The 20,788-nt window shown below is 21.7% G+C and overlaps 7 protein-coding genes, 1 non-coding gene and 1 pseudogene across 8 annotated transcripts in view; 5 read left to right on the forward strand and 4 right to left on the reverse strand.

The window, feature by feature from the left end:
- med26 (hypothetical protein) overlaps positions 1–2,450 on the forward strand; it is a gene marked incomplete at both ends in the record, with an annotated part of 7,262 nt that extends 4,812 nt beyond the window's left edge. The window contains 2 exons of the mRNA XM_638464.2: positions 1–48; positions 176–2,450. The exon at positions 1–48 is cut by the window's left edge and continues 151 nt beyond it. Of these exons, the coding sequence (XP_643556.2) occupies positions 1–48; positions 176–2,450 (2,323 nt within the window). The remainder of the gene's footprint in view (positions 49–175) is intronic.
- A 236-nt stretch (positions 2,451–2,686) lies between these two features.
- Positions 2,687–3,499, reverse strand: hspK (heat shock protein Hsp20 domain-containing protein; the record flags this gene model as incomplete). Its single annotated transcript, XM_638465.1, has 3 exons — positions 2,687–3,186; positions 3,286–3,319; positions 3,494–3,499. The coding sequence occupies 3 exons, from the start codon at positions 3,497–3,499 to the stop codon at positions 2,687–2,689; spliced, it is 540 nt and encodes a 179-aa protein (XP_643557.1).
- A 1,158-nt stretch (positions 3,500–4,657) lies between these two features.
- On the forward strand, positions 4,658–9,152 carry DDB_G0275889 (hypothetical protein; the record flags this gene model as incomplete). The annotated part of the gene is made up of 2 exons (XM_638466.1): positions 4,658–5,101; positions 5,187–9,152. 2 exons carry the CDS (start codon positions 4,658–4,660, stop codon positions 9,150–9,152), a joined length of 4,410 nt encoding a protein of 1,469 aa, XP_643558.1.
- Positions 9,153–9,556: 404 nt separating this feature from the next.
- DDB_G0275891 lies at positions 9,557–10,331 on the forward strand (annotated as a pseudogene; the record flags this gene model as incomplete).
- Positions 10,332–10,881: 550 nt separating this feature from the next.
- DDB_G0275893 (hypothetical protein) lies at positions 10,882–14,012 on the reverse strand (the record flags this gene model as incomplete). Its single annotated transcript, XM_638468.1, has 2 exons — positions 10,882–10,894; positions 11,098–14,012. 2 exons carry the CDS (start codon positions 14,010–14,012, stop codon positions 10,882–10,884), a joined length of 2,928 nt encoding a protein of 975 aa, XP_643560.1.
- A 354-nt stretch (positions 14,013–14,366) lies between these two features.
- tRNA-Asn-GUU-9 lies at positions 14,367–14,439 on the reverse strand. Its single transcript has one exon. It is a non-coding gene; the product is annotated as a tRNA-Asn (tRNA).
- A 280-nt stretch (positions 14,440–14,719) lies between these two features.
- On the forward strand, positions 14,720–16,300 carry DDB_G0275621 (hypothetical protein; the record flags this gene model as incomplete). Its single annotated transcript, XM_638469.1, has 1 exon — positions 14,720–16,300. One exon carries the CDS (start codon positions 14,720–14,722, stop codon positions 16,298–16,300), a length of 1,581 nt encoding a protein of 526 aa, XP_643561.1.
- A 139-nt stretch (positions 16,301–16,439) lies between these two features.
- mcm4 (MCM family protein) lies at positions 16,440–19,100 on the reverse strand (the record flags this gene model as incomplete). The annotated part of the gene is made up of 1 exon (XM_638470.1): positions 16,440–19,100. The coding sequence occupies one exon, from the start codon at positions 19,098–19,100 to the stop codon at positions 16,440–16,442; it is 2,661 nt and encodes an 886-aa protein (XP_643562.1).
- Positions 19,101–19,876: 776 nt separating this feature from the next.
- On the forward strand, positions 19,877–20,668 carry cchl (cytochrome c heme-lyase; the record flags this gene model as incomplete). Its single annotated transcript, XM_638471.1, has 2 exons — positions 19,877–20,232; positions 20,389–20,668. 2 exons carry the CDS (start codon positions 19,877–19,879, stop codon positions 20,666–20,668), a joined length of 636 nt encoding a protein of 211 aa, XP_643563.1.
- Between the last annotated feature and the right edge of the window lie 120 nt (positions 20,669–20,788).

The raw sequence follows: 20,788 nt of genomic DNA on the forward strand, positions 1-20,788 counted from the left end.
ATTTTTAATTGTTATAGATTCCAAAATGAGTAATGCTTGTAAAAAAAGGTAATTAATTTTTTATTTATTTATCTATGTTTATTTTTTTTTTTTTTTTTATAAATTATAATTGCAAAACTTTTATTAACAATATTTATTTTATTTTATTTTATTTTTTGAAATAAAATTAAAATAGATTTTTAGAATTAGGAGGATTGGCAAATATTCATACAGTATTAAAGTATTCACAAGAAACAGTTACAATACCAAGAGATACTATTATTGCATTAAAGGGTTTAAAAGGGTTGCCTGTTACAGTTGAACATTTACATGCTGAGAAATTAATTGGTAAAACTATTAGATCATTTAAAAAACATTCAAATCCAAACGTTAAAGAATATGCAGAAGAATTGGAATCTGAATGGATGTATTTAATTAAAGGTGGCGCAACTAGTAACACTAGTAGCACTACCTCCTCGGCATCTTCTTCATCTTCTTCATCAATTAGTAATGGTAATAATAGTGATAAAAAAAGAAATAGAGATCAACCAATTACTGATACTTCAAAGAAATTAAAATCTTCATCATCTTCATCTTCATCTTCATCATCTTCATCATCTTCAACAAATGCAAGGTCATCATCACCAGTTCCAAATACACAATTGCCACCTAAAAAGTCAATTATTAAAGAATATGATGACTTGTTTATGAATAAACTCTCAACACCATCATCATCATCATCATCATCATCATCATCCTCTTCTTCATCAACAACTACTACAACCACTTCAACTGGTAGTACTATACCATTATCACCACCACCCTCATCGTCATCATCATCTAATAATAATAATTCATTATCACCAATAATGACATTTAAAACCAAACAATCTATTGCAGCGGCAGCAGCTAAAAAACAACAAACTCAAGAATTATCAGATTCAACGGCAAAATCTTTATCATCAAATGGAGCTACAACAAAATTATTTGCAGCAATGGTTGATAAAAAATCACAAACTAAACCAGGTGGTGGTAGTGGTGGTAGTAGTAATGTAAGTGGAAAGAGTGATTCATCACAAACTCTATTAGAATCAATTGGAATTAGTTGGGATACTCCCACTAAAGAAGAGGAAGATTTGACACCAGTACCAGACCCAAATAGAAGAAAATCATCAAAAGGTAAAGTATCAGTTAAATGGTTATCCGATGAGAAATTGGTCAATGTCAAAGAGTTTTGTAAAGAGGAGATTGCAGATGCAAAAGCAAATGAAGAGTATGAACTTGAACAATCAAAACGATTTGAATTGGAAACTGAAAGATTACTTGGTTTCAAACCAATGAAAGCAACACTCGAATGGAAAAAACCAATACCAATTGAAGATACTCAATTACCAGATATTAAATTATATGGATCTGAGTCATTGGAAAAAGATATTCAATTTGAGAGAGAGAATTTCACTTTAATGGAATTTTACATTGGTTCAAATATACCTGATACTCCAAAAGAACCAGATGATGAACAAAAAGATTATGATGATAAAGATGTTTTAATCATTCCTTCTGGTGATATTAATGATGTTTTTGATGATTCTAAAATTAATGAATTAATGAATGTAATTCCACCAATTTTATCTGACCAAATAAATGATGATAATATTATTAATAATAATAATAATACTCATAGTAATAGTCCAGATGAAAATAATACTAAAATGATAAATGATGAAAATAATGATCCAAATAATACTGGTAGTAGTAACAAGGTTGTTGAAATGATTGCAAATATTGATCCAAATAATAATAATAATAATAACAATATAAATAATAATAACAATATAATTAATAATATTAATAATAATAATAATAATAATATGAATAACAACAATATGGGAAATATGAATAATATGGGCAATATGAATAACCAATTTAATAACATGAATAATAATAATAATAATAACCAATTTAATAATGGCTATAATAATAATAATAATAATAATAATAATAATAATAATAATAATAATAATAATAATAATAATATGATGGGTTATAATAATGGTTACAATATGAACAATGGCAATCAATTTAATAACAATTATAATGGTGTTTATCAAAATAATGGTTTCAATAATTTCAATAATCAGTATAACAATGGTCAATATAATGGATATAATAATAGTAATGGCCAATTTAATAATAATAACAATAATGTATATAATAATAATAATAATAACCAATTTAATAATAATTTCAATCAGTATAATAATAATAATAATAATAACTTTAATCAAAACTTTAATAATGGATTTAATAATAATAATAATAACAATAATCAATATAATAATGGGTATAATAATTTTAACAACAATAATAATTATGGTAACATGAACAATTATAATAATAACAATAATAATTACTATAATAATAATAATAATAATAATAATAATAATAATAATAATCAGTCATATTCTTAAGAAGCATATGATTAAAATAAAAAATATTTTATTATCAATTTTTTTTTTTTTTTCCTTTAATAAAAAAAAACATTACAGTCCAAACTTTTATTTAAAATTATTTAAAATTATTTTTTTTTTTTTTTTTTTTTTTTATTATCTTTTTATTTATATCCATTTATTTGTACAATCAATAATATTTTTTTTTTTTTTTTGCTTTTTTCTAAACAATTTTTATTTTTCATTTTTTATTTTTTTTACAATTTTGATTGAATTGGAATTTTCAATCTATCTTCAGATGGAGTATCTTTTGGAATAATAATTTCTAATAGACCATCATCCATTGTTGCTTTAATCTTTGAAGAATCTGTACCTGGTGGTAATTTATAAGATCTAATGAATTTTCCAATTGTAATTATATTTTTTAATTGTGCATCACTTGGTGGTGGTGGAGCTGTTGTTGTGGTTGTGGTTGTGTTAGTGTTAGTGTTAGTAGTTGAATCTGAATTGATTGATGATGAAGATGATGGTAAATTATTTAAACCGCCTTTAGATTTCTTTTCGCCAGTAATTACTAAAGTATTTTCTTTTGTAACTTCGATTGAAATTTGGTCTCTACTAATACCTGCTAATTCAAATATAATTGATATATGAGTTTTGTTATCTTTAATTGATACTGTTGGTCTCCAAATATTTATTCTATGATTTGAATTACTTGAGATGAGTCTATGATCAAACACATTCATCTTTTTTTGCACTATTTTTAGAGAAGAGAGAAAAAAAAAAAAAAAAAAAAAATTAAATTAATATAAAATTAATGAATTAATCACCATTTGATAATTAATTAATCACCTACCTTTTCTCCTTTCACGTCTTGGGTCGAATTCCATCTTTTTAAAATATATATGTTTTTTTTTTTTTTTTTATGATATATTTTAGAAAAATAAATATTTTTTTTTTTTTTTTTTTTGGAGTATTAGTTTATGTATATTAAAAAAAAAAAAAAAATTAGAAAAAAATATAAAATAAAATTAAACAATACAAAATTATAAATAAAAACATACAGTCATTTTTGTTTTGATTATTTTTTTATTTTATTTTATTTTATTTTATTTTATTTTATTTTATTTTATTTTATTTTTTTTGTATTATTTTTTAATTTTAAAATATGGCTTAAATTTATTTATTTATTAAGATTATTATCTTCTTATAATCCTGGAATGGTAACAAATGGATGAAATTTATAAATATATGTAAATAATTAATGTGGTGTGTAAATAAAAAAAAAAATAAAAAAATGAAAAATAATAAAAAAAAAAATAAAGAAAAATTAAATTAAATTAAAAAAATATAATATATTTATTTGTATATTAATATGTTTTTGTAGGGTTTATTTGATAAGTAATTTTTTTATATATATCTATTTATCTCTACTCTTTCTCGTTTGTGTGTGTTTGAGTTTTTTTTTTTTTTTTTTGTGTGTGTGAATATGTGTTGATTATAATTATTATTATTTTTTTTTTTTTACAAATTATCAATAAAAAATAAAAAAAATAACAACAATAAAAAAAATAAAAAAAAAAAAAAAAAAAAAAACAATAAAAAAAAAAATAAAAATAAAAAAAAATAAAAATAATAAAAACACTTACAGGACAAATCAAATTCCCTTTAAAAAAAAAAAAAATTTCTTTGGGAAATTAATAAATCTATTATCATTTTGATTATTACATTTACATTAGATTTACTGAAAAAAAAGAAAATAAAAAATAAAAAACCAAAATAAATAAATTTCTAAACAAATAATAATATAAAAAAAAAAAAATAAAAATTTATTTCATCTCTAAAAATAAATGTTTAAAAAAATATAATAATATGTTATGGACGAAAACTTAAAAAAAAAAAAAAAAACATTAAAAAATATCTTTTTTTTTATTTTAATTTTTTTTTATTTTTTTTTTATTTTATTTTTTCAAAATTTTTTTTTTGAAAAGTTTTTTGAAAAATAATCCATACCAACAACAATCCCTTGGAGGTGGTGTTTTCAAAACATAAAATTTATAATTTTTTAATTTTTTAATTTTTTTAATTATTATTTTATTCATTTTATTTATTTATTTTTTTTTATTTTTTTTTTAAAAAAAATATATATTTTTAATGTATATATATAAAATTTAAATAATAATAATAATAATAGTAATAATAATAAAATAATAATAATAATAATAATAATGAAATTCATACCATTCAATTTATATGACAATCAAAATTTATTGCCATCAAATGAAGACGATGAACCAATTGATGTGATTGCATCATTAAATGATTTTTTAATGTCGACAAAGAATGGAGAGATACTACATTACAATATAACATCAACCAATGAATGTAACATTTTAAATCGATTCAATACACGATATACAACCATTCAAGCATTATCATACATTGAAACCAATGATAGTATTTTAACATTAGAGAAAGAGGGGGAGATTGGTGTTGTAATGGTTTACCAAAATTGGAGACAAAATCAAGGTTGTTCTTCACCACAGCTTGAAGATGGTAGTCCATTATCATCAAGTCCAATCATTTTACAAGAATTTGATCACCAATCATCATCACCATCATCATCATCACATTTACATTCACATTTAATATCAACATTACCAACCTTAACTGTGAGTAAAATTATAAACTATATATTCAAATAATCTATTATAATATTAACATATTTAATTTAAAAAAAAAAAAAAAAAAAAAAAGAAAATTAATATACCAGTACCATCAAGTGTTGTATCATTATCATCATGTCCAATTACAGGTCGTGTAATTATATCAACCGAATCATTTGTTAGTGTTTGGACACCAGTTTATAGTAATTATCCATCAATAAATTATTTTGAAAAGATTTTAGATATTCATATCAAAGATGTAACTCTAGTTGCAATCTATGAGAATTATTTAGCATATTCAACTTTAAATGAGGTTAAAGTTTTATTATTATCATTATCACTCTCAAAAAGAAGTCAAACATCACAACAACAACAACAACAACAACAGCAACAACAACAACAACAGCAACAACAACCACAATTTGAATTATTTAGAAACAATAATAATAGTAGTAATAATAATAATAATAATAGTAGTAATAATAATAGTTTACTTAAATCAGTTAATAGTGGACCATCAGATATTATAGAGGATGAACATTATTTTGAAGTAACATTTGATAGTAATGGTAATCCAACTGGTAAGAATCAAATACCAATTTTAGAGATTAAATCAATAACAGATAATAATAATAATGGTAATAGCAATAGTAATAATGGTTTTGAAGAAGTGTTGGGACCAATTAGTGATATTGAACATGGTATAAATGTAAATAGTGAATCTGGTTTCACATTATTAGCATCAACATTATTATTAAGTAAAAGATTTTATAGAGATGATGAAATTCATACTTTATTTTTATTACCAGATGCATCAACAAACAATTCAATACTCTTACAAGAGGAACCTTCAAATACCAATAGCGTTGGTAATCCAACTGGTAGCACTGGTAAATTACCATTGACACCACCAAGAAATAGATCATTAGGTCAAATGAATGTTCAATCAAATTCTTCAAAATTAAGTAAAAGTAGGTCAAATAGTAATTTTAATAACATGAATGGTTCAATAGATACTGCAGCTGCAGCTGCATTAGCATCAGGTATAACAGTTAATGGTAATAATAATACCAATAATACCACCACTACCAATAACAATACTACAAATAATACAAAATCAATGGTTTATATGAGATGTGTAATTTCAACATCAAGACAGGGATTTGTTTATAATATAAGTAAACCATCATTATTATCATGTTATTTATATGCAAATGAAACTATTGCATGTACAGCAAGTCAATCATTCCTATATACAATTACTATTGAAGATTTAGCAACATGGACATTAAGATCATGTGAAGGTGCAAATGATGGTGATGTACCACCACCATTTGGTTTAGGTTTAAAAAATTTCTTATTCCTTAAAAAAGTTGCAGTAGTTGGTGATCATTTAATAATTTTATCAAAAACTACAAATGCACAATTAAATGGTATTACAATTGGCGGCGGTGGTGGTGGTGGTAATGGTAGTACAAGTGGTAGTAATAATAATAGTACAAGTGGTAATAATAGTAGTAATAATAAAGTACCAAATTTATTAAGATCAACAAATAAAACATTATCACCAAATCCAAAATCGAAACAACCAGAACCAAAACAAATGAAACAATCAATGATTACAAATTTTTGGAGTATTTATATTATTCATCATACACCACTTCAAACATTGTATAATGAAATTTTAGAGTATGCTCAAATGAGTAAAGAAAAAGATGAAGAAGTTTATCATCAGTTATTGTTGGAGGGTCATTTCTTATTACAATCGAAATTAGCCAATCAACATATATCAACTTCAATCAAAATGAATGATATGGCATCATTGATAAACTATGGTATAGAACGAAAGAATTATCAATCCCTTTTGAAAAGATCGTCAACTTATTTGGGTGAATTTTTCTCAAAACAAAAAGATTTCATGAGAGCGGCACTTTGGTATAGTTCAAGTGATTCTGATATTGAGTCGGTTTTCAATCTATTAGTTTCGACACCAGAATCACATAAATCATTGATATACTATTTAGAACATGTGCTTTACGATCCATCATCTTATGAATCACTATATGGCAATGAGGAATTATGTAATAGAATATTGAGACATTATCATGAACATAGTCCACATAGATTATCATTGTTGGTATTGGAATCCTCGATTTCAAGCTACTCTCAAACATTGGCAATCCAATTACTAACCAGTATTTCAGAGAAGGGTGATTTCGATCTTGATGAAAGAAATAGAGTGTACTTTGCATTGGGGCTATTGTATCTTGACCAGGTTAATATTCAAGATACCATTCTTTCATTTAACCAAATTCCAACGGAAGCTTTAATTCATCTCTGTTTGAAAAATCCAAAACTTTTAGCACCAATTGGCGAATCTGAACCAACTGGTCTATGTAAAATATTAAGACAATCAACTCCATGGGGTCTATTGGAGATTACAATTCAATTGGTAATTCAAAAAGAGATTACCCCTGAATTTGCTTTAAAAATTCTATTGGCTTCAACTTCAACACTTACAAATGGTATCTTAAATCCAATCTCTTATCATACCGATGATTATGATTTTGATTCTTTATTATTAAAAATTTTTTTAGAATGGTTTTTATCAAATAATTTTAAACAACAACAACAAATTGCACAATTACAAGCACAACAACAAAAACAATTATTACAACAACAACAATATCAACAACATCAACAATTATTATTACAAAGACAACAACAACAACAACATCAATATCAATATCAACAAAAACAACAACAACAATCCCAACAACCACAATCTCAACAATCCCAACAACAGCAACAACAACAACAACAACAACAACAACAACAACAACAACAACAACAACAACAACAACAACAACAACAACAACAACAACAACAACCACAATCTCATCAAGCACAACAAAACAAAAACCATCCATCATCAACATTTTCACAAGAACTTGTTCCAGAATTTATTAAATATTTAATACATTTATATGTTCAAGATATACATAGATTTAGAGGTTCTGATGAAAAACTTTTTAAATCATTAAATTTAGATATTCAAGGAATATTTAATAGTACAAATACAAAATCTTCATCATCAAATTTACCAACAAATAATAATAATAATAATAATAATAATAATAATAATAATAATAATAATAATAATAATAATAATAATAATAATAATAATAATAATAATAATCAAAATAATAATAATAATCAAAATAATAATAATAATCAAAATAAATCTCAACAACAAAAAATACCAAATAATAATAATAATAATAATAATAATAATAATAATAATAATAATAATAATAATAATAATAATAATAATAATAATAATAATAATATTAATAATAATAATAATAATAATAATAATCAACAACAACAACAACAACAACAACAAATTAATAATTATCATTCAAATATTTATTGTAATCAATGGATTTTATTTCATTTAAATTCATTTTTAAATATACCACAATGGTTATCAAAATTACCACCATTTTCAATTGATAACCCATCAGCACAAAATCAAGTTAAATATTTATTAACATCATTATATTATAGAAAACTTCAATCTTTATTATCGATTAATATAATTAAAGATTTTGAGTTTATGGAAACAATTGAAACTATATTCAGTAATGGTAATGATCCAAAAGAGAATACAATGTTATTATCATTGAAATTGGCTTGTTTACCATTATTGGATCGTATAAAAGAATCAATTGAATTGGTATTACAATCGAATATCTCTATCATCTTTGATTATTCTTGTCATTTTTGTAAACAATTGGAAGATTGGTCAATAGTTTTAGAATCAATTTTAAAGAAATATCAATTAGAAAAATCACCAACAGAAAAAGAAATTATCATTCATGAATATGAAGAGTTATTAAGTCATCTTAGTGCTTTCTTAGATCCTGAATCTTTTCTTCATTTATTACCACCAAATGGTAAAATCGATTATTATTTGCTTTTCATTGAAAAATCTTTTTCAAATCATCAAGCTAAAATTTTAAAATCAAATTTATCTTCAAACTTATTAGAATAATAATAATAAATAAAAAAATAAAATAAAAATAAACATAAAAAAAAAAAAAAAAAAAAACATAATTATTTAATTATCTTTGTGATTAGTTTTTAAAAAAAAATAAACATAAGAAAAAAAAAAAAATAGTGTTTTGATCTATTATTTTTATTATTTTTAGATTTAATCTTTTTAGTGGGTTGGACAAAACCAAAAAAACATTTATAATTGATTTTATATATTTTAAATATTTAACACCATTTTTTTTATTTTTATTTTTGATTTTTTCTTAACATTTTTGAAAAACTATTTTTAATATTTAAAGAGTTGAAAAAATTTTAAATTATTAATCATTCAATAAATATTAAAAAATAAAAATATAAATCAAACAAATAAAAAATAATAAATTAATTATAAAAAAAAAAAAAATGTTATTTAAAGAATTTAATAATTTAAGTGAAAATGAAATTAGTGAAATTGTTCAAAGAAAGTTGAAAGGAAATAATACAATTGTTTATGCATTTGATGGTACTCGTAGAAGTTTTTTAATTGAAAATATTAATTTGGAAAATGAAAATAATCAAATTGAAACTAAAATCAATTATGATGAATATTCAAAAATTGCAATTCAAAAGTTATTATATGATTTGGTTATGATGTGTAAACATGGTATTGAAACGATTTGTTATCCAATGTGGTTTTGTACTCTTGAAGATCGTGGTCCAGCTTACCTTCCAAAGTTTATTAAATATTTAGAAGGTTTAAGTGAACTTTTGGAAAATCCAACATTATTCAAAATGTATAGTGAATTAGGAATTAGAATCATTTTTTATGGTGAATACAAGTTNATTATTGGAACGTGGTAATGCCCAAGATTTATTATTAAAATTTGAAAAAATTATGGAATTAACTAAAAACAATAAAAATCACATTGTTTTATTGGGTACCAATATTGAACAACCATCAGAAACTTTCATCAATAATACAATTTCACTTTACAAAGAAAATGGTAACGTCACTCCAACAATGAATAACCTCATTCAACATTACTATCGTGTTAAAGTTGATCAAGTTTCATTTTATTTAGGTTTTGATAGATTTTCAACTGATGGTAGACCAATTTTAATTTCTGACAAAGGTAATGAAGATTTGTATTATACAATTAGTCCACATAAATTTATTAATCAAACTACTGTAAGTTAATTTTATTTTTTATTTATTTTTGTTTTTTTTTTTTTCTAAAAAAAATAATTATTAATTAATTAATCAAAATAAATAGTTTAGAAAAGTTTTATTTGATAAATTATTTTGTAGACCAAATTCAAAAACAAGCGATAATAAATTTAATTTAGAAGATATTGAATCAATTAATCAATTTTATTTGGATAACAATGATATGGTAATGGGTGTTGGAAATGTTAATCCAGATGGTAATTATTGGTATCCAGATCCACAAGTTAAACTTCCAAAATATTAAATTAATTGATTAATTCAAAAGTAAAATGTATAATTTATTTATAATAAATATTATAAATATAAATATCTAAATGTATAAAATAATTTTTTTTTTTTTAAAATTTATTAATTTTATTATTTTTTAGTATTGTTTGAAATTAAATGATTTAAATTTCCCAACATTTTTTTTATTTTTATTGCAATAATATCCAAATATTAATTATTACTTTTTTTTTTTTTTATTTTTTTTTTTTATTATTATTATTAATTTTTTTTAATATAATTATTATTTTTATCTTTAGAAATTAAACCTTTTATAAAAAGATATTTTAAAATTTTAAAATTTAATGATGTTTTAATTAAATCTTTTTCTTTAATATTAAATTGAAATGATTTAAATTTTAAAGTATTTTCAAAATATGGTATATATCCATTTAATATTAAAAGATCAAATCTTTTAATTTTTATATGTGGGTAATTGATAGAGATGAAATCAATCATTGGATAATTGTACCAATATAATGAAAATTCTGAAATTTCTTTATCAATTTGATAATTATCAAGTATGAATGAAATTATATTTTTATCATGTAATTGAATTGATTCAATTAAAACCAATAACTCATTACAAATATTTGATTCTATTGAATTGATAATATCCATAAATTGTTTTAAATAATGCATACCATTTCCATAATAATAATGACTAACTAATTGTAAAAAGTTATTATGATGAATAAATTTAAAACTAATTTTATTTTTAAATGATAATTGTTTAGTTTGTAAAAGTTGATTAAAAAATAAATCCATTCTTTTTATATTTAATAAATAATTTAATTGAAAATTATAAATTCTATTAAATGTACTTGAACTATCAAGAGAAAATAAATTAAAAATTTCTAATATTATTTTAAAAAAATGTTCTAATAAATTTTCAAATGATGATTTAAAAATAAATTCAAATGTACATACTTGAGGTATTAATAAATAGTTCCAATCTCTTATTTGATTTGATTCAATTAAATATAAAATTAATTTTGGTGATTTTAAATTTAAATAATGAATTGAATGAAATTTTGAATGATCTAATTTAATTATATTATTATTATTATTATTATTATTATTATTATTATTATTATTATTATTAATTGTATTTATAAAATCTTTTATATATAAAATTTGGTTTAATGTTGTACCTTTAGTTTGAATTAATTTTTTAAATAAATGATTAATTGCTAAATGTTTACATTCTAAAAGTGAAGTTTGTTCACACCATAATTTTATATTATTTATAATATATTGAGGTTTAATATGTGTGATTATTTTAAAAAAGTTAATATTACCATTAATTGTTGGAATATAAAATATTGAAGTATTTGTTAAAATATGAACATTCCAAAAGTTTATTAAAATTTCATCTTGTTTATTTGTAAAATCAATACCACAATTTAAAATTATCATTACCATTATTAAATCTAAATTAATAGTTGAAAGTACTAATAATTCTAATGTTTCTTTTTGAAATTTACATAAATTATCAATTTTAACAAAATTCTTTAAAATTTCATAGCTTTTATCTTGACCATACCTATTTAAAACTTTTTCAATAAAGTATTTTATTAATTGAACAAGAATGGTAAATTCATTTTTCTCAAATTTTAAAAATTTAAATAAATTAAATGTAACTTTATCATTCAATTCATCTTCATTTATAATACTTTCATTTTGAAATTTAAATTCATCAATAATTGATTTTAATGGATTATTATATACCATTGACCAATTAATTGTTTCTAATTTTATAGGTGGTAAATTATCATTATTACTATTATTATTATTATTAGTTTCTAATTTTTTAATTGCATATTCAATTAATTCTAATGATTGAAATTGTATTAAATTCTTTTTTCTTTTATAATAATAAATTGTTTTTATATCAAATGTAAATATTCTATTATTTAATCTTGGCATATTTGATAACCAATCAATAACTTGTTTATCTTTTATAATTATAATTTTATTATTAATTTCATCATCTAATAAAAAATCTAAAAGATTTATATTCCATTCAATTGGTAAACCAAATGTTTTAATTTGAGAATTTCCAATAGTTTCAATTAATTTATGATAATATTCTTTTGAATTTAAATTATTTAATATTACATTTCTAAATTTATTTATCAATTGTTTATCATTTTCATTATTTTTAAATTCATATACATTTATGAAATTTTTAATTATTCTTATTATTTCTTCTTTATTATTATTACTATTATTATTAGATTCAATTAATTTAAAAATATTAAAAGTTTTTAAATTTCTATAAACAATTTTACTTAATTTACAACCTTCAATAATTTCATAATATCTATAATAATAAAGTTTGAATAATAAATTTGATTGAGTTTCATTAATTAATAATTTTAATAATTTTTTTTCTTTTTCTTCATTCTTTATTAATAATGAATTATTCATAATTTCATTAATTTCAATTTCAATTTCATTTGGAATATTTAATGATTTTCTTTTATAATAAATTTTAAAAACTAATAGAATTAAATGAATGAAAATTGTTTTCACTCCTTTAAATTCATATAATTCTTTAAACCAATAAATATTTGAATTTTGAAAATTTTCTTTACTAAAATAATTTAAATCTAAAAGTTTATTTTGCATTTCTATTAATTCTAAATTTAATATTTCATCTTTTTTAATTGAATAAATTTTTAATTCTAAAAGCTTAATTAATTTATTATTATTATTTTTATTATCATCATTATTATCATCATTATTTTGATTATTTAAAATAAATTGAATTGTATTTTTAAAAAAGGGAATTGAATTTTTAATTTGAAAATTATTTTCAATTAAAAATGTATTTATATTAATTTGATTTCCTAGTAACTGTAATATTGATTTTTCAATTTCACTATCACCATATTTTTGAAGTGCATCGTTAAAATCTGTCTCTTTAACAAGAAAAGAGTAAGGTTTATTTAATAGAATTTTCAAAATTTCAAAGTTTCTTGAACTAATAGAAATAGTAACTAAATCCAACCCTTCCATTAGATACTTTTCTTTTTCCATTAATAATTTAAATATTTCAATCAATTTATTATTATTATCATTATTATTATTACTATTATTTACTGATAGTTTAATTAATGATGCAATTGCTTTTTTTTCATATATTACATATTCATTATTTATTATTTTATTCACTAATAGATCAAATAAATTTTTATTGATCATAAACTCCATGGAATATATATTTTTATATTTAATCTTTGATGAGACGCTATATTTACTAAAACTGTCATATTCAATCTCTGTTGATTCTAACTGTTTAAATATTTCAATATTTAAATATTTATTTCTAAAAACTTTCCAAAATAATTTTTCATTGTGGTCACTAATACTTTCATTCATTGTTGTTAAAACATAAAAAATGAAAAAAAAAAAAAAAAAAAAAAAAAAAAAAAAAAAAAAAAAAGTGTTTTGTTGGTTTTGAGGAAAATTTTTTTTTTCAAAGAATACCAAAATTTAATGGCATATAAAATAATGACTAATTTTTTAAACGAATACACAATAAATTGAATATTTTGTCCAAAATTTTATTCAAATCCATTTATTATTTTTTTAAAAATGTTTTGTTTTTTAAATTTTTTCAATATAAATAGTTAATCAAATTGTTTGATTTTTAAAAATTTTAGAAAATAAAAATTTTTTTATATTAATCTGGATTCGAACCTGTGATTTTACAGGGCGTGTCCAAAAAATTATCGCCTAGACATGGGATCGAACCATGGACCTAGCGGTTAACAGCCGCTCGCTCTGCCTACTGAGCCATCCAGGCATTTTTGATGAAATTTCAATTTAAATAAAAGGTCAGGTTTTTAAATTTTATCCGAAAAATGCTTTTTTTTAAATTTACAACTTTCCACCAGGAGTATTGATTTTAATCAATAATCCACTTGATTTTTAATATTTAATATGGTAATTTTAAAAACTTGACCAAAAATAAAAGTAATTATAATTAATATCTATTTTAAACTGTTACAAGATTTTTTTTTCAGAAAATTCGTTCGTTTTTTTTTTTTTTTCAGTTTAATTTTAGATTTTTACGCACAAATAAAATGAATAACCAAGTAAAACCAACTTTATCAAATAAAGCAGAAATAATAAATAAATGGTTAATTGATAATGGTGTAAGAATTAATAATAAATTAATTAAAATAGTTTATTTAGGAAAGGAAAATAATTTTGAGCAAACTGAAAATACAACAGCAACAACTACTACAAGTGAAAGAATAAATGATTCAATTGTATCAGGATTAGGTGTTATTAGTTTAAAAGAATTAAAAGTTGATGATATTGTAGCAAAAATTCCAAAATCAATTATTTTATCGATTCATACATCCTCAATTTCAAATATATTAGAGAAATATAAAATTGAAAATAATATAGGTACATCGATTGCATTAATACATGAAGCATCATTAGGTGAAAAATCAAAATGGTATGGATATATTTCATCATTACCACGTAAAGTTGATGTACCAATTCTATGGGATTCAGAATCAAGAAAGCTTTTAAAAGGTACAGCAATAGAAGATGTTTTAAATGATGATGATATTTTAATTAATCAAGTTTACGCAGATGTAATTGAATCAATTCTCTCAAAAAATCATCCAGAAATATTTGGAGATAAAGAACTATATAGTATTGAAAACTTTAAAATTGCAAATTCAATCATTTCATCAAGAGCATTTTGTGTTGATTCTTATCATGGTGACTCATTAGTACCATTGGCAGATATATTCAATCATCAAACTGCAAGAGAACATGTTCATATTGAATCAAATGGTGATGTCTGTAATAAATGTGGTTCAATTAAAACCTGTAAACATAGAAAAGTTGTAACTCAACATCATACTGTTAATTCAACAAAAGGTAAAAGAACTCATAAAGTTGCTGGTATACCATCATCTAAAAAACATATTCATAAAGGTAATTGTTGTTCAACAACAACCACAAAAACTAATGAAGAAGATAAAGATACAATTATTGAAGAAGATGATGAACATTTATATATTAAAGTTGTTAAAGGTGTTGAAGCAAATAAAGAAGTTTATAATACATATGGTGATCATGATAATGCAATTCTTTTAAGTAAATATGGATTTTTAGAGATGGATAATCCATGTGATAGATTATCAATTGATAAACAATTAGTTGATAAAGAATTAGAATTGATTGGAGCAGAGAATCAAATAACTAGAATGGATTTATTTAATCGTATTAGTTTTTATGCTGAAATGTTTGATATTGATTCCAGAAATAATCATGCAATTGAAAATGATGGTAGATTAGATGATGCATTAGTTTGTTCAGTTGGTATTGCATTAGCACCACAATCAATTTTCCAAAGTTGGAAATCAATGTCTGAACATAAAAGAGAGAAATACTTTGAACAATTAGAAGCTGAAGATATCGTCAAACAAAGTCAATTAGTACGTAATACTTTATTATCAATTTTAAATAAATTATTTTCAAATTATAATAATTCAAATGAAACAACAGCAACAACAACAATTGAACAAGATCAAGAAAAATTATCAACTTTAAAAAATCAAAGAGAAATTATTGCTCAATCTTTAAAAATTTGTGAAAAAACTTTAATTAATAAATCAATTAATTATTATAAAAATTTATAATATAATTAATAAATAAATAAATGAATAAATAATCATTTTGGGTTTTTTAAAAAAAGTTTTTATTTAATAATTAATTTTTAAAGTTTTTCTTTATTTTTTATTTTTTTTATTTTTTTTTATTTTTTAAAAAAAAATATATTTAAACTACACCATATGTAGGATCAATACCACCAGAAGATTGAATAATTTCTTCATCTTGTAATTGTCTTAAAGCTTCTTTAATTTCTTCAATTTGTTGTATAGTTTGAACTTGATTTTGAATTGTTAATAATTTTAAGAGTTGGTCGAGTGTTAAATGTTTTTTACCAATTTTTTGTTTGATGTGAGATTTTAATCTAGTGATAGCTTCACGAGAACTTGCAGAACGACCAGTTGTAATTAGATCCATATCGATTGTACCATTTTCAGGATCGATTGCAGCTTGTTGAAGTGCGACTTTAATTAAACGAATTGCTTCTTCAACATCTAATGGTTCAACAAATTCAGAGAAACGAATTCTAGCATGAGCTTCAGCGATACGAATAAGTGATTCCAATTGTCTTGGTGTGGCAGAGATTGTTTTTTTACTACTACCCATACTTCTCATCTCTAAATAACCTTGAACTAAACATTTTGCAGAATCATCAGTTAACTTTGGATTAATATGTTTTCTAGCGTATTGAATATAGTTTGTGAGGGTTTCCTTGGGGATTGTGAAATGAGAAACCGGTGTTTCATCCCAATACATCGATACTAAATGACGAGCCAATTGACGATCACTTCTTTCATTGGCTTTATCCAATACTAAATAAATTAAATCGAATCTCGATAATAGGGTTGGAGGCAATTGGATATTCTCCACCACTGATAATTTGGGCATATAACGTGAACCACTTGGATTTGCAGATGCAAGAATCGAGGTTCTGGCATTCAACGTGCAGATAATGCCCGCCTTTGCAATTGATACTGTTTGCTGTTCCATAACTTCATGAAGAATTGAACGAGTTTGATCATTCATTTTATCAAATTCATCAATACAACAAACACCCTTATCAGAGAGTACCAATGCACCACTCTCTAAAACGGTCTCTTTAGTATCGGGATCTTTGGTGATATATGCCGTCAAACCAACTGCACTACTACCCTTACCACTTGTATAGATACCACGGGGTGCAATTTTATGAACATACGAGAGTAATTGAGATTTCGAAGTACCAGGATCACCACACAATAAAATGTTTATATCACCTCTAAACTTTCCACCATAATCTTGATAACTCTTTTTTGAACCACCAAATAATTGACAAAGTATACCTTTTTTAATATCTTCTAATTCCCAAATATTTGGTGCTATTGATTTAGTTACAATATCATAAATGTCTGGTTTTTTTGATAATTCTATAATCTCTCTTTCTTTTTCTTCAGATAAATCAAATTCATCTAAATCTTCAAAATCTAAATTTTCATTTGTTTCTTTACCTGTACCTGTGCCACCACCACCAGTATTATCATCATGATCATCATCATCATCATCATATTTACCTTTATCTGTTCTTTTTATATGTAAAATATCAATATAAGTTTTATAAATACTTCTAAGTGATCTATTTGAACCAGCTCTCATTGGACTTGCTTTAAATACACCAGTTAACTCGACACGATCACCTGGTTTTGCAATATCAATTAAATCACCATAGGCAAATAATGCGACGGTATGTGGTGTTTCACCCTCTGGAATTGCATCTGGTGTTTCTTGAAGTTTAATATACTGTTTATCACCAAACAAACAACGATTATGAATGATTGATAATGATTGCTTTGATTTACAATTTGAACATTCTGATGGCTCTTGAATTTTACCCTTCTCAACATTTGCATGAAAAGTTGCTTCACAAACTGCACACATAAAAAACGCTTGTTTAATCTCTGGTATAATTGAACTACTTCTAATAATTAAACCACTAATTGATATAATCTTATCAATATCTGATGGATTTAAATCTCTCATTGGTGTTTTTCTTAATAAATTGAATGGATGTAATTCAATTCTATAATCCTCTTCATCTTCATCATCATCATCGTCATCATCTTCATCATCACCATTTCTTGGTGTAATTGGAAATAATTCTCTATAAATTAAATTAATTTCCTCATCTAATAATGGTATCATTTCATTTGGAAATGATACCCATTGTAAATATAATTCCATATCAAATTGTACTAAATATTTCATATTTATATTTAAATGACATTTTTTAGTTTCATTTAATACTTTTAATAAATCTCTATATAAATATTGAACTTTTTCTGGTTTTTTAATTAATTTATCTTGTTCTTCATCATAATAATAATCATCGTCATCATTCATTTCTTCACTATTGTTATTGTTATTATTATTATTATTATTATTTATGTCATTTATATTGAATCTTTTTCTTTCTTTTGGTGTTGGGAAATTAAATATAAATTTTCTAAATCTTTCTTTAACATCTTCAACTTTAACTGTTGTACCCCAAAATACCAATCCTTTCATATCATTTGAACCACTCTTATTATTATTATCAATACCATCTACTATATTATCTATATCATTTTTATTTAATAAATCTATATCATCTGGCTCTATATCAATATTATTTTCACCATTATTATTATTATCATCATTATTATTATTATTATTATTATTATTATTATTATTATTATTATTATTATTATTATTATTATTATTATTATTATTATTATTATTATTATTATTATTATTATTCTTTTTAGTAGTATTTAAAAAAGATATTTTTGATGTTTTAGTTTCTTTTGGATCCATTTTTTTTTTTTTTTTTTATTATTATTATAATCTATTATTTATTTATATTTGTACACATGTGATTTAATGAATTATCGTTTTTTAATTGATACAACAATGAATTTTTTGGCCCACTTATACTTTTTTTTTTAAAAAAAAATTTTTAAAAAAAAAAAAAAATTAAAAAACAAAAGAGCGCCAAAAGGATATTTGCCATATGTTGAAAATCTGAAAATTTTTAAATTTCCAATAAAAAAAAAAAAAAAATAAAAAATACATGACAATGAATAATTTAAATAAAGAAGAATATGACTTCTTTAAAAATAACAAAATAATATTAAAAATAATAAAAATTTAAAATAATAAAAAAAATTAAAAAAATATAGAAAAATAGTAAAATAAAAAATAAAAAATTAATAAATGTTTGATATCTATGATCGTAATTTGTTTTTGGTTTATTTTATAATAAAATATTAATATTAGACAAAAATAAAGTCCAACTAATGAAATGAACAGTCTTTCCAAATTAATTAATTAAAAAAAATAAAATAAAAAAAATAAAAAAAAAACAAAAAATTTATTTTTTTTTTTTTTGAATTTTTAAAAAAACGATTGGTTTCGTTGTTTATAAAAAAAAAAAAAAAAAATCTTATTTTCACTTTTGTATATAAATTAATAAATAAATAAATAAAATAAATAAATAAATAAATAAATAAATAAACAAATAAATAAATAAATAAATAAACTAATACTAATAAATAAATAAATTAATATATAAAAGAAAAAAAAAAAAAGAAATGGGTGATGATAATACTAATAATACATCAATAACTAAAAGTTCACCAACCGATGCAATGGGAGGTGGTTGCCCAATTGCACATGATATTAATCCAGCCAATCATATGTATAAACCAAATCAAAATCCACACCCAGATCAAACTAAACCATTGTCAACCGAAAGAATTACATCAACCATTCCAAGAACTGAAAAAGATAATTGGCAATATCCTTCACCACAAATGTTTTTCAATGCAATGAAAAAGAAACAATATGAACCAAAAGAAGAGGATATGAGTGTTGTCATTTCAATTCATAATACTGTAAATGAAAAATGTTGGGAAGATGTTTTACAATGGGAAAATGATTATAAAGAGTATGTTTAATAATAATAGTAACAACAATAATAATAATAATAATAATAATAATAATAATAATAATAATAATAATAATAATAATAATAATAATAATAATAATAATAATAATAATAATAATAACATAAAATTAATTGATTTTTAACATAAAAATATAGTGTTTGTCCAAATCCAAAATTAAAGAAATTTAAAGGAAAAGCAACAGATTTTAGTCCAAAAGCAAAGTTTTTAAATACATTTTTAGGTTATAAATTACCATTTGATAGACATGATTGGATTGTTGATAGAAATGGTAAAGAAGTACGTTATGTAATTGATTTTTATGAAGGTAGAATTAATAAAGATTCTGGTAAATCAATTGGTATCTATATTGATGTTAGACCAGCAATTGATGACTTTTCATCTTTAAAAGATAGGGTTTTACATTTTTTCAAATAAAAAAAAATAATTAAAATATATAAATATAAAAAAAAAAAAACAAATAATAAAAAGTAATAAAAAAATAAATAAATAAATAAATTTTTTTTTTTTTTTTTTAATATATATAAATAATTTACA

This window comes from Dictyostelium discoideum (genome assembly GCF_000004695.1).
Source record: "Dictyostelium discoideum AX4 chromosome 2 chromosome, whole genome shotgun sequence".
Classification (NCBI taxonomy): domain Eukaryota; phylum Evosea; class Eumycetozoa; order Dictyosteliales; family Dictyosteliaceae; genus Dictyostelium; species Dictyostelium discoideum.